The sequence below is a fragment of the Silurus aristotelis genome (genome assembly GCF_946808225.1).
Source record: "Silurus aristotelis genome assembly, chromosome: 13".
Classification (NCBI taxonomy): Eukaryota; Metazoa; Chordata; class Actinopteri; order Siluriformes; family Siluridae; genus Silurus; species Silurus aristotelis.
In genome coordinates, this window is record NC_139586.1 from 17,331,767 (window position 1) to 17,346,696 (window position 14,930).

At 34.8% G+C, this 14,930-nt stretch overlaps 2 protein-coding genes across 2 annotated transcripts in view; both read left to right on the forward strand.

Moving 5' to 3' along the window:
* Positions 1–1,422: 1,422 nt before the first annotated feature.
* bola3 (bolA family member 3) lies at positions 1,423–5,713 on the forward strand. The gene is made up of 4 exons (XM_083558874.1): positions 1,423–1,578; positions 1,980–2,112; positions 2,196–2,284; positions 4,524–5,713. Exons 1-4 carry the CDS (start codon positions 1,534–1,536, stop codon positions 4,587–4,589), a joined length of 333 nt encoding a protein of 110 aa, XP_083415000.1. The 5' UTR covers positions 1,423–1,533; the 3' UTR covers positions 4,590–5,713.
* A 3,457-nt stretch (positions 5,714–9,170) lies between these two features.
* The window catches only part of vat1l (vesicle amine transport 1-like), a 28,496-nt gene continuing 22,736 nt past the window's right edge, over positions 9,171–14,930 (forward strand). The window contains exons 1-4 of the mRNA XM_083558869.1: positions 9,171–9,481; positions 10,112–10,241; positions 11,023–11,238; positions 12,213–12,355. Of these exons, the coding sequence (XP_083414995.1) occupies positions 9,267–9,481; positions 10,112–10,241; positions 11,023–11,238; positions 12,213–12,355 (704 nt within the window). The 5' untranslated portion in view covers positions 9,171–9,266. The remainder of the gene's footprint in view (positions 9,482–10,111; positions 10,242–11,022; positions 11,239–12,212; positions 12,356–14,930) is intronic.

Sequence of the window (14,930 nt, forward strand, 5' to 3'; positions counted from 1 at the left end):
TGCTCCCTTTAAACCTTCACTTGAGAACAAGTACAAAGGTATTTACCTTTAAATGTATTTAAGTATCTAAAGTACTATGGTTTATTATGTCCTGTTATCATTTTTGTCACAAGACTCTTTACCTAATCAACTCAGTTTATGTGAAAAGAGTCTAATGTTACTCTTTGCACACCAGTCTATTATTAGAATGATATTGATCAAAAACTGATATATATTATAATGACTATGAGCCCAAAACCTTCTTTTCAACTACTTAAAAAAGTAGTTGTTGTGGCAAGTTGTGACACTGAGCTGTTTGTTCCAAGTAGATACCAAGCGATAATCAAAACAAGTTGAATACTGATTGGTCGCTTGCTGTGTGTTTGATCAGTTAAGTTTTTATCCACTCAGAAATAAAAAGGGATGACTGAGTTTGCAAAATGTATTTGGGCAAAAATTAAGAAACTTAGTTAAAGTAAAAGAAAGTACTTCAGTAAAGTACAGATAAGCAAAAAAACTACTTAAGTACAGTAACAAATTAGATTTACTTCATTAGTGTCCACCACTGCTTAGAGGTGGTATGGTAGAAAAATATATTATAAGGTATAATATTTTATTTTATATATAAATATATTCAAATCCATATATTACAAGCCTTTAATGTTTATTTACTGTTCATATGTTTACACACACACACACACACACACACACACACACACACACACACACACACACACACACACACTTACATACACAAACACACACACAAATATATATATATATATATATATATATATATATATATATATATATATATATATATATATATATATATATATATATATATATACTGTTTGTTAGTTTGGTTGTTCATCAATTGATCTATCTATCTATCTATCTATCTATCTATCTATCTATCTATCTATCTATCTATCTATCTATCTATCTATCCATCCATCCATCCATCCATCCATCCATCCATCCATCCATCCATCCATCTATCTATCTATCTATCTATCTATCTATCTATCTATCTATCTATCTATCTATCTATCTATCTATCCATCCATCCATCCATCCATCCATCCATCCATCCATCCAACCATTCATCCATCCATCCATCCATCCATCCATCCAACCATTCATCCATCCATCGAATTAATGAAGTTGTTGAGTGAATGCCCTGAAAATCAAAGGTAGGAAAGTTATTTGCTTACTGGGACCCTTTAAAGCTGCTAGAGGTTTGTTGTGTGATTTCAGGAGAAACCAAGAGATTCATGTAATAAACATCAAAATGACTTATGAGTTTAATTTTGAATGTGAAAATAGTGACGCTTAATTTTATAATTCTACACCACTGGACCTGCATCAATCCATACAAATGCACAGGCTATGAAGGAAACCTGACCCTTTCCAATATGGCGGACGTATCTGCTACTTCGAACATAACCAAGGCGACAGACCGACGTCATAGTTGTGCGACGACAACCGTTCGGGCATGACTTTCCCCCAATTCTTTTGCACTTTGTAAAGGTGTTTTGTTTTGTTTAGTTGATGAAATCAGTCGGAATGTCGCTTCACAGACTACTAAGATGCAAAGTAAGTATATGAAGTTACATTCAGTTATATGAAGTTACATTCGGTTATCGCGGTGTGCTAGTTAGCTAGCTCCAACTGATTAATTGGAAATGAACTTTCCCATTGTCACGCGTACTTATCTACATTTGTGCTCAAAAGTCTGTTTGCATGCGCTTTTGCACGCTTTAAATCATACCGAAAACATCATGTTGTGCGTGATTTTAAAAAGAATACAACCTTCATAACTTCACAACATGTACAACGTTCAAATCACACCTATATGTCGTGCATGTGAGTATATTTGTGGGTATATACACTGACAGCTTGGCTCAGCAGTAAACTAGAAGAATAAGTGGTTATATTAGAGGGGTTGCTGCATTTGCAATCAGTACAGTTTTATTGTCACTGGCAAATATCCACAGATTCTTCAAGGATTATCATGCAGACAGACACAGAAAACTTTCTCGACCAACACTGAAGGAGAGATCCACATTACCAAAATCCTTAAAGAGAAGTTTCCCCAAGCCTCATCTCTCAAAGTTGTGGATATATCCGGTAAGCTTTTGCATTAGTATATACAATCATACATATTTTTCTCATTTGTCTGCTTGTTCTCAGGTTTATTGTGTTTATTTCAGGTGGCTGCGGTGCAATGTATGAAATCCACATCGAGTCAGATGAATTCAGAGGGAAAAGAATAGTGCAGCAGCACAAGTTAGTGAATCAGGTATGTCCCAAGTACAATTCTGCAATACAGTTATTGCTGTCTTGCATCACCAGAATAACTTGTATATTAACTGATTGCATTAAAACAATTTTTTTGGACATATCTTTAGGTCCATTTTTTGTGAGAACTGGTTTATTAGAACAGAATCCTTTTATTAGAATTCAATGCTCTTTTTATTAGAAACAGAATAGTATTATTATTATAATAAACCTTTTTTTGGCTCAGAATAGAATAGAGGTTGATTTAGAATAGAATTTAGGGTATAAAGGACTATTATAATAAAATATGATGACATTCTAATAAAAAATATATTTTTATTAGAATAGAATAGACAGTTTTCATAGAATGGGCTTTTATCAGATCAAAATATAACAGACTTTTAAATAGGACTTTAGATATTGATTATTTTAATATTCCTTCGATTAATCGAGTAATCGGATAAGAAGTACTTTTTCTTTATTAAAGAGCAATACTAAATAAACAAAAGAAAATCTGACAGGACAAACAAGTAATTTTATTGCTGAAATTGCAGACAAGAACGTCTGTGAAAACTAAACCCATTTAGTGCACTTAATTGCCAAATTACATAAAAATACATACATAATCTAATAACAAACATAACAATACATAAATAAATAGAAATATGTAAATAAATTTCAGATTACTCTTTAAAAAAAAAAAAATAATAAAATAAAAATGTAAGATGCTGTACGGTGTTTTTTTTTTTTTTTGTTTGTTTGTTTGTTTGTTTGTTTTTTGTTTTAGTTTCAAATGATCCCAAATCCTATGGAAGCTCGTTTCCACCACATTTTTCATGCGATTCCGAGTTTTTTTTCTCTCGCAATTGCGACTTTATTTCTCAAGTTGCGACTTTATTTCTTGTAAATATCCAACATTCCACCAGTAGCCGTGTTGTCGACCTGAAGTTTAAAGCTGTTGTATGAAGGAGGCCTAGTCTGCTTCACCTGTCTTGTTTCGTCTCCTCCAGCGCTGATTGTTAGAGTTCCCTCCAGGGATCAGAGGCTTAGTTCGATACCATGCGATTCTAATGATTGTAGACTTTCATTTTTAATGTGTAAAGCTTTCTGGCACTACAGAAGGGGTGATCTTGCCCGAAAAAAGCCGAAATTGCGGTAAATATATATTTTTTTTTATGTGGCGGAAACAGGCATTCATATAAATCTTCTTCTCGCCCTTTGCTATTTTCTCCCTGTTCCATTTTTTTTCAATCTGCAGCATCTTCTGTGTTTACCTGTCCAGTGCACTCCAGAGTATATCAGGTGGTGCGTCAGTCATAATGGTCTGTAGGGAAACACAATGCTCCGTGTGTAGTTAAATGAACGAGTTGAGGCAATGAGGCAAATTGATTTTCCTCAGGATTTTTTGCATTCAAATTACTCGAGTTTCTTGAGGAATCGTTTCAGCCCTACTTTAAAATATAATACTTTTTAAAATACTTAAAATAATTATTTAAACAACTTTTTTATTAAAACAGAATATAGTTTAAATAGAATAGAAGAGAGTTTGCCATTTTACAGGAAAAACCAGAAAGCACAAAGTCCTCTGTCCTGACTATTATCCTGGGTAATAGTCCTAACTAAACTCTTAAATTGTAGACTTCTTTCATCTATGCTTAATAAATAAATCCTGGCAGAAAACTGAATAAATAGCAGACTACCAACGTTTCTTTGTTAAATCACAAAGCTTTAGTATTAATGTTTGTTTATGTACATCACCCACCTGTGAATTAGCTGTTACTATGGAAATGATGATGTCAGACTGTCGGAGCTAAAAACTGTAATCAACAATTGCTCCCAATCAGAATAGAAAATGCATCACTGGTGTGGTATAATTTATAGTAATTAATGCCTAATATGTAAGTTAATTAACTGAGTAATAACATGACATTGTAAGTGATAATTAGGTTACAAGGCAAAAGGCAACCTCCATTAATAAGTTATTCAATCCAATTGTTGACATTTCCATGCTGTTTAACTGTCTTCACTCAGGGTATGTTTGGATTGTTTTAGCATGTCTTTATATTCCTTATAGTGTCAGGTGACAGTAAATGGATCATTTAAATAGAGAATATATTTCTCCTTGTAATATTTATTACATTTGTTGCAAATCATTACCTATATTCAGCAATTGTGGTAATATCTGTTTTTCTGTTATGTCTGATAATGTCATATGTTGCTCAGGTTGTTACTAATTTTTGTTCAAATGCATTATTTACCAGGCACTCAAGGAAGAGATTAAAGAAATGCACGGACTGCGGATCTTCACTGATGTTCCGAAAAAGTAGAATCTTCATTATCTTCATTCCACCAAGCTTTACACCTGATTATCATAAATTAATATATAATTTAAGAATAAACTATTGCATGACATTGCATCTAGAAATAATTTTTAAAAGAAATGCTTGATGGGCCTCATTTCTTAATGTTATTTTTAGAGCTTTGTGTGTATATACAGCATCTCAGAAAAGTGAGTACTCACATTTCAGCAACCATTTTAGTGTATCTTCTAAATTGACCATACTATAGAAACTAAACTTGGCTATATTTTATAGTAATTAATGTGAACATTAAGTACAGATTTACTGTCCTCTGAAAATAACTCTAAATCTGTACTGCTATACAAGCTGCACATTGACTACTCTAAAATATATCCACGTTTCATTTCTACAGTATTGTCCCTTGAGAAGATATACTACAATGGTTGTTGAAATGTGAGGGGTGTGTGTAAATGTTTATATGTATGTATGTATGTATGTATATATATATACACACACACACAGTATATTAGTAATAATTGCATTGAAATATAAATGCAGGAGTTCTTGTGGAATATGAATGTTTTTTCCCACACACACTAAGTGAATTTTCCTGGAGATAGATCTGTGGAAAGATCTTGTATCCAGCTTGATAAATGTGGCCCAATATTGTTGGAGTTCTAGAGTATGCACAAAATGTGACTTGAATGCTGCACTGCGCACAAAAATGACACAATATCTGAAAGCCACTGTTGTAGCCAGAGAAGAAAACCTGAAAAGCATCTCAGAATAGCAAATACAGTTATTCATAGCGCCAGTGATACTTGATATAACGTAAATATTAGATTTAGAACACTTGCGTTTGTTAATGTGTGAAACATTAGTGTTGTTTCTCTGTCCTTTGATTATGATCATTAGGAACCGAAAGCCATTAAATCCCATTTCTCTGTTACCGTCAATATTCTTGTGTGTGCACTGATAAAATATATGATCTCATAATATTTAGTGGAATTTGCGTGACGTTCTCTTAAGATTATGTGAATGACATGCTTATCCACTAGATGTCTCTACATATTGATATACCTAAACCATGTACTGAACAATTTTTTTTGTAAGGATGAAACATTGCAGAATAAAATGTAATTGACACAAAAGTGTACTTTTCTTTTGAGTAGTAAAACAGAAAACTGGTAGAATTGTATAGCATGACCCAAAAGCAAATGCTTAAACACTAATGAGAAAATCAGTGTTTCTCTGTGACTGTTTCAGGCTCTGAATTTGAATCATTTTAACTAAAAAGAATGTATACATTCCAAAAGCTAATTAAAAAGTAGTTCTAGAGTCACTCCAGGCATATATATTTGATTAATTAATCCATTAACAGAAAATGATGTTGTGCTTTCCAGAGGAAGCATTACCATCATTATGACTGTTCAAAACATTCTATTGGGTGGCAATAATTTTAAAACCTTCATTTAAAACAAGTCAAGTTTATTTCTATTGCGCTTTTCACCAAAGACATTGTCTCAAGGCAGCTAAACAGAATTTGAGTTAAGGTGAACAATGTTTTTTTATCCCTGATGAGCAAGCCATGGCGATTTTGAAAGGTGAGATGATGCCTGAGGAATGGAGAAGAAGTGTGATGGTACCGATCTTTAAGAATAAGGGTGCTGTGCAGACCTGCAGTAACTACAGGGGAATAAAGTTGATCAGTAACTACAGGGGAATAAAGTTGATCAGTAACACCATAAAGTTATGGGAAATACTATAAAGTAGTGGAAGCCAGTCTAAAAGAAGAGGTGACCATCTGTGAGCAACAGTATGGTTTCATCCTGAGGAAGAGCAGCAAAGACACATTATTTGCTTTGAGAAAGTTGATGGAGAAGTATAGAGAAGGTCAGGAGTTGAATTGTGGTATTGTATGAGGATGTCAGGTGTGGCAGAGAAGTATTTGAGGGTGGTCAGGACATGTATGAGGACAGAGTGACAGCAGTGAAGTGTGCAGTAGGACCGACAGACTGGTTCAAGGTGGAGACGGATGAGCCGCTGTGGCGATTTCCAATGGGAGAAGCTAAAAGAAGAAGAGCAAGCCATGCCAAATATGGCAAGGAAAAACTCCCTTAGATTTTATGAGGAAGAAACTTTGACAGGAACCAGACTTAAAAGGGAACCCATCCTCATTTCTGTAAAATCAAGATTGTGATTATAAATCTTAAAAACAACAGAAAACACTGGAGAGTGAGAACTAACATGAGCACCGGAATGTAAGATTATGAGTAATGTGCATTCTACAGTCTTATACAGTCAAGTGTCATTTTTGTTTGATCACATGAGGGTGCCACTAATTTCATAACAATGTTTTTTCCTCATATCCTGCAGATCTTTAAATACTAAACAACCATTTAGCCAAAAGAACAGTAATAATGGTATACACAGAATATTGAATCATTGAAATTGCAGTGGGAAATTTTGCTCATTACCTTCATCACCCTAGATGCATGATATACCTCCCACTGCAACATTTTAATGTCATAGCAGACTAAAGCAAAAAATGTCCTTAGGTTCCACTATTGAACATGTTCCCTTAAAGGGGTACTTGGCAGACCTGGAACTTTAAATCATGCTGCCATCAGGTTTTGGTACAGAAATACTCAGATGATTAGTTTATTTGCTGATACCCTTCACCTTCCAGGCACACTCATGGACACAGAATTACACTTCTTAGTCATGCTAATCTTCATAAATACCATCTTAAATCTTTGATATTTATCAGAGTTTGTCTTCAAGATAATCTAGCCAACTGTTAAACTGATGTATGTAAAGAACTGATTAACAGGAGCCATGCAAAAAAAACAACATATAGGATACAGAGTTTTTTGTTTTAAATTGAGTTTTTGGGGTCAGCACTGAGACTGAAGAGAATTTCCAATTACTTAGTCCCATGAAAAGCTGCATTTTTTACATATTTACTATGAGAAAGCAAACAGAGTAATTATTGAATGATCAATAGTTGACAGTTAAAGGTGCTATAATGCTAAATTAAAGTGATAATAGGAACATAACAGTTTTGCAGATGCCCATCAACATTAAATATAGCTACAATCAGACATAAAAATGATGTGTGCGCATGACTAGTTTGTGTTAAATTGCTTTTGTGGTAGGGGACAGCGTGACCATTTTAATATATTCTGTTGGAAAGAGCACATGGGATGGTTTCAGTAAATCATCACATCAAACTGCACCGTTGCCATGTTTTATTCCTATTTTGTTCCTTTATTACAATCTAAAAGACTGCTTTTCCAAAATGATTGTTGACAAAATAAGGAAGTCTCCATTGATTTTTTATTTTATTTTATTTTGTTACTCAAAAGCAGCCTTTAATCCAGACACTATTGATCTTAATAGAGCCAAATGAGGTACCCTTTGTGCTCAGCAGACTTTCTTCTTTCATTTCATTTTTATTTTGGAGCAAATATGTATTTTACTGACAGTCCACACAAAGTGTCTGTTTATACCCTAAATACTGAAAGTCTATAACAATTATGTAAGGAACATAAGCCCTCAGTAGTTTTAGAAGTAGTAGCAGATATTTGCTTTAATGACTATTTTTCATTGTGCTGATGCAGTTGTACAGTACCAGTCAACAGTGTTTTCTTTATATTTATTATTTTCAATATTGCACATTAATACTAAATACATAAAAACTACTAAGGAACATGTATGGATTTATTTAGTAAAACTGTTAAACAACCCAGACTATGTTTTATAGTTGAGATTGTCCAAAGTAGCTACAATTAGTTTTGATGACAGCTTGGCACACTCACACATTGTTGGTGATTTAGTCAAATTTGAGATCACACTTAACCAGCATGGCTACCACCGCATTTTGCAACACAATGCCATCCCATCTGGTTTGTACAATTTGTTTCCAAAAGAATAATGATGAATGAAAAAATTTTTCTATTTAATGTAAGTAATATAAATCCAAACAAAATGGTTTTAGGGTGAAGGACAAGCAGCCAACGATTACTCAACACCTCTGTTAACTCCTTCAAGATTATTGGAAAACAATTCTATAAGGCTGGCAGAGGGAATGCCAAGAGTGTGCAAAGTGGTCATCAAAGCAAAAGGTGGATGCTTTGGATAATCTAAAATATAAATGAAATTCTGGGTTGACTACATAATTTCATATTTGTTGTCATAATGTTGATGTCTTCAGTATTACTGTACAATGTTGAAAACCCTGTGAATAGAGAAGAAGGTGTGAATAAGAAGGTGTGTAGAAATGCATGTGTACATGATAGGAATACATGGCTTCTTGTAACTTAATAAACTGTATTGTTAAACCTTTAAACAAAAATGTATGGTAGCAAAACAATATATTTTTTTTAAGGTATTAAATACGGAAGTTTCAGTAGAAATGCTTGTGAAAAGGAAAACACGTTTCACAACAGGTTAACCAAGCAGATTGTTAGAAATAAACGATTTAGAACTTTTTGTTATATTTGGTTTCAGAGACATGTTTTGAGCAGACGTCTAGAAAAGGGTATTGGGGTGTAAGTCTGTATTCGCTTTGTGTACCTTTTTTACGGTATCTTTGTAGTCTACCGTAAATCTGGTAATAGGCTGAGCCGGTGCGCCCCCTCTCCCCGGTTAGAGCTGAAGTCGCGCCAGAGCTGCTGGAGGACCGTTAGATCACCCGCAGAGATGGCGAAGGAGGGCACCGAGGCGGCGGAGGAAACCGAGCAGATGATCGAGAAGAACGGGGCTAAAGAGCCGGAGAGCGCCGTGAATGCGCCGGATCCAAAGGAAATGCGCGCTGTGCTGCTTTCAGGCTTTGGAGGTCTAAACAAACTCAAAGTGACCAAGAAAGCCATGCCTGAACCCCAAGAAGGAGAAGTCAAAATTCGCGTTAAAGCATGGTACACCCTGTTTAATTATCGTTTTGTATATGGTTTTTTTTTTATTATTATTGTTTACTATTTTACAATTTGTATTTTTTTTTTTTTTTTTTTTTTTTGGAGAAATGTGACTGTGCGCTTTCCAGCAACATGTTGCATGAACACTGCCATAATGAACAGGTGCATGAGGAGGAACGAGATGGAAAGAAATATGGAATCATATTTGAATAGTTACTTTTCCATATGTCTGAATATATATATATATATATATATATATATATATATATATATATATATATATATATATATATATATATATATATATATATATATATATATATATTTAAAGATGCAAAAGTGCAAATATATTGGAACATGCTGATTCACATGAGCCATTTCAGCTTCTGGGCTATACTGCTACATTTGTACAAACAGCATAAGAAAATATGAATTAGATATAATGAAGATGATTGTGAGTCACTGATTTCAGTTTCAGTGGCTTTTGGGGAAGAAAAAAAATACAATTAAATAAATAATGACATTTTAAAAATGGAAACTGTTATCTGCACCATTTTGCATTCCCAGCTTGAAAGAAAAAAACATCCCTGTGTAATCTCTGCAATTCTGAAGGGCTTTTCTTTTCTAATACAGTGGCTTGAATTTTCTTGATCTCATGGTACGTCAAGGAAATATCGACAATCCTCCAAAAACCCCTCTAGTGCCTGGCTTTGAATGTTCTGGAATAGTGGAAGCTGTGGGAGAAAATACTAAAGGCTTTGAGGTATGTAACATCGTAGACTTTCATAAGCACTCGCATGTCTAACTATAAACCTGTATAGCTGAAAACACATGACAATAGCAATAGTATTTATTTATAAAGAAAACGAGAAAATTGATGTTTACTACATAAGTCTTGTCTGAAACTAAACGGATGTGACACACATGCTTGTTTGTCTCTCTACCAGAACCATTATAAAACATGTCTGTATCAGAGGCAGCATCCAGTCAGAGAGTTCTCTAAAGAGGGTTTCGATTAGAATCCCTTTAGGAAGGTTTAGGAACTCTTAACTATCTGTAGATCCCACAAACAACCGTGTGCTAAATGTATTGATACAACTTGCCATTTTATATTATCTCTATAAAACGATCTCACCATAATCATCCACCATCTGCATTAATTCCTTGTACCATCAGTAGCTTACGAGCAAATATCTGCAATCTGTTAAGCGCTATAGTTCTCTCAGTTCTCTGAGTCGAGCATGATGGACGTCTGTGTACAAACACAACTACGATTTCTGTGAATTAGTGAATTTGCTGTCTGATTTAGTTCAGTTGAAACTACTTGAAATAATGCAACATTTAATAGTGGGTACACTCCCTTAAGCATGCATTAATTGTCTTTTTTGAGAACCCTATAATGAATTATATAAGAACACTACAACAGCAAGGGTCCAGTGTAGGGTGCTTTTTTGAGCAACAAAGAATTAATCTGCAAATGAGATGCTACTAATCTTTTTATTTTATTTTATTTTATTACTCTCTCTTTATTTTTGTGCTTTCAGATTGGAGACAGGGTAATGGCTTTTACGAACTACAATGCTTGGGCCGAGGTGGTATGCACACAGCAGGATTGGGTTTATAAGATACCTGATGAGATGACTTTTCCCGAGGCAGCTGCTTTCTCTATGAACTTTGTGGCTGCATACATGATGCTGTTTGAAGTGGCCAATCTCCGGGAGGGGATGTCTGTATTTGTTCACTCAGCAGGGGGGGGAGTGGTAAGTCTCATAGACTGGGGTTATGATTACAGGGACATAGAAACCAGAGCACTAGAGAAATAATAATAATAATAATAATAATAACAGAAGACTATAGTGAGATTTTATCATTTTTTATCATTTAAATATTTTAGGCTTATAACATGATTCATGTGGTGGTTATGGGAACATACTTTGTCACATCCAAGAAAAAACAGATATAAGAATGTCATTACTGTAGTGTTTTGTAGTTATAATGTGTTTTATGTCTATTAGAACGTAACAATCTGGGAACAATGGCATTTTTATAACTTGAAGTTATATTTAAGGTTGATGATCAGTACAAACAAGTTCCAGGTATCACTTTAGTAATAACAGCTATTTCCACATATTCTTATTCTTATTCTTAAATTAAAAAAATGTACTGTTACAGAGAAAGTTATAATTTTATAAGGATAATATAAAAGTTATAAGGATAATTTCAAGCTTTAGCTTTGCCTGTGATTGTTACGAAGAGCTGACTAGAGACTTCTTCTATCTATGTTCAATAAACATTTCACAGAATATTCATCATATCAATTCTTTAATAATAACATCATTATTTTTTTCTTGTTGTTCATTACACATTTTCTATCCAATCAGAATCAAGAAAGCAACAACACCGTCATATTAGGGAGTTTATTTGGTCAAAAGAAAGACACTGTGCATATGTTGGCAGAGCTGGAGTTTGGTGACAGTGCTGCTGTGTGCTGTGTTGTTCCACATGCTTCTGATTCATAATTCAATATTACTGCACCGAAAATCAGATCACTTTCATCAGGGTTGTACCTGTATTTGTGGTAGAAATGTATGGGCATTTAATTAAATCAAATCCGCATTGCCATTTTCAGTTTTTTACTACAGATTTCCTCTTATTGTGTTACATCCAATTCGCTTCAGTGACAGTGATAATGCTGAAGCTCTCTCCTGTTTATTTATGTATGTTTTGTTTTTAGGGTCAAGCCGTTGCCCAGTTGTGCGCCACCGTCCCCAACGTCACGGTGTTTGGCACGGCGTCTCCGTTCAAACACGAAGCTATTCAACACTCTGTCACACACCTGTTCGACAGAAACCTCGACTATGTAGCAGAAGTTCGGAAGTAAGCAGACCGATGCTTTTTTTTTTTTTTTTATCACTTGGTGTTAATTAGGTTCCTAAAATATCTTAAGTGATGTGAGCAAAAAGATTGTGAGTTTAGAAAGGAACAGAGTGTGCAGATGATCAGGATATGATAATGTGGGTCACGCTCGGAGGACAGCGCTGGTCTGAGGAGGCAGACGTTTACCTTCTCTGGATCTGTGTGGCTGCGGTCTCCATGGCAACACTTTGCTCGACTGTAGTGCTTTAATGGAAGGAGGAGCACGAAAACACTCTTTAAAGCACACACACGCATACAGGCCTTGAGCTCTTGGTGTGCAGTGAACTTTTCCTGGACATTACTTAATATGATTTCAGATTTGGAGAAAAATAACTTCATGCCGGCCAGATTTCCTTCTGAACTGTTTTACTTTGCATATCAACAGTAGTTGTTCTCTTATTCGTTCATTGAATCCTTTCTGATCTGCAGGACATGCGGCGAGCTAATGCAGTCTTAGTGCTCCATATGATCAATATGAACACCCCAAGATCCATGCTTAGCTTTACGCGCTGATTGATATAGCTCGGATAAAGCCCTTGTGCACATTCGAGTGCTAATAAATCGAAGTAAAACGAGTAGGAGAGCAGAGATTAATACTCCTTTCATCTCGCTAGCCGCACATTCCACTCAGGATCAGGAGAAAAGCGAAATTAAATTGCTCTTTCAAGTCAGCCCTTACAATAGGTGAGACTTTGGGCATCACAAGGCCACAATGCAGGCGGCCTGAACAGCCGAGCAGAAAAGAAAAAGCCCTGAGACCACTTCATTTTAATGGTATGGTTCTCATGCTTTTCAGCTTGTCTTGTTTTTTTGGATTTACCATTAAGAAATGTTCAGTCTTGAACATCAGACAAGCTGACTGTTGGACAATGGGACCAAAACTAGAAGTATAATTAGGAGAAGAACAACATAATTTACGTAAAAATAATCTATGCATTGATACTATAATTCTGATTTTGTTTCATCTATATTCATAATGATGCGAAAAGCAAATTTTTTTTTAATGATGACATTTTATTTAGCTTTTGTTCATGCTGTTCTTTGTTATGGCATTCAAACAGTATCCTCAAATTGAAAGAGTGCAGGGAGAATACTAAATCTCAGCACAGTGTCATGAATTGCACTTCAATTTGTAAAGTGTAGACAAGTTCATGAGCGAGGGAGTTGGTGCATGTATCTCAGTAGTCAGTGCTCGCAGAACTGAAATGATCTCTATCAGTGGTGGACAGTAAGGAAGTAAACGTAGTTTGTTACTGTACTTAAGGGGGTTTCTCGTGGGTCTGTACTTTAATGAAGTATTTCTATTTGGGTAAACTTTTACTTTAACTACATTTCAAAATCAAATATCTTACTTTTGGTAAATCAGTCTTTCCTTTTTATATATGAGTGGATAAAACCTGAACTGGTCGAGCGCACAGCAAGCGACCAATCAGCGTAGAGCGCATGTTGTGTTTTGAACGTTGTTTTTTATTGCCGCTTGGTGGCATCTACTAGAGATTTAGAAATCATAGCAGCCGATTGGCAATATATAATGGCGATTTTTTTTGGCCAATATGTTTGGCCAATTTTCTTATTTTGATTTTTACTTCATCTCATAAAATCTAACAGATAATTATTAAGACATGATACAGATAAATGCTTGAATTAATCATCTATCTAACACCACAATCCTCCAATCACTGCACTTGTTACCAGGTTTTGGTACCCGAGACCCCCTGTAGCCTAAACTATACAGTTCCAAAAATTTTCTCTAATCCTTTTCCTACTGTTATTCTCATTCTCTCTCCTAATGTTATTCTCATTCTCTCTCCTAATGTTATTCTCATTCTCTCTCCTAATGTTATTCTCTTTCTCTCTCCTACTGTTATTCTCATTCTCTCTCCTAATGTTATTCTCATTCTCTCTCCTAATGTTATTCTCATTCTCTCTCCTAATGTTATTCTCATTCTCTCTCCTAATGTTATTCTCTTTCTCTCTCCTACTGTTATTCTCATTCTCTCTCCTAATGTTATTCTCATTCTCTCTCCTAATGTTATTCTCATTCTCTCTCCTAATGTTATTCTCATTCTCTCTCCTAATGTTATTCTCATTCTCTCTCCTAATGTTATTCTCTTTCTCTCTCCTACTGTTATTCTCATTCTCTCTCCTAATGTTATTCTCATTCTCTCTCCTAATGTTATTCTCATTCTTTCTCCTAATGTTATTCTCATTCTCTCTCCTAATGTTATTCTCTTTCTCTCTCCTACTGTTATTCTCATTCTCTTTCCTAATGTTATTCTCTTTCTCTCTCCTAATGTTATTCTCTTTCTCTTTCCTAATGTTATTCTCTTTCTCTCTCCTAATGTTATTCTCATTCTCTCTCCTAATGTTATTCTCTTTCTCTCTCCTAATGTTATTCTCTTTCTCTTTCCTAATGTTATTCTCATTCTCTCTCCTAATGTTATTCTCATTCTGTCTCCTAATGTTATTCACATCCTCTCTCCAAAAAGGATGTGAAGAAAGGAAGAATAAGAATTTAAAGCCCGGGACACATCAA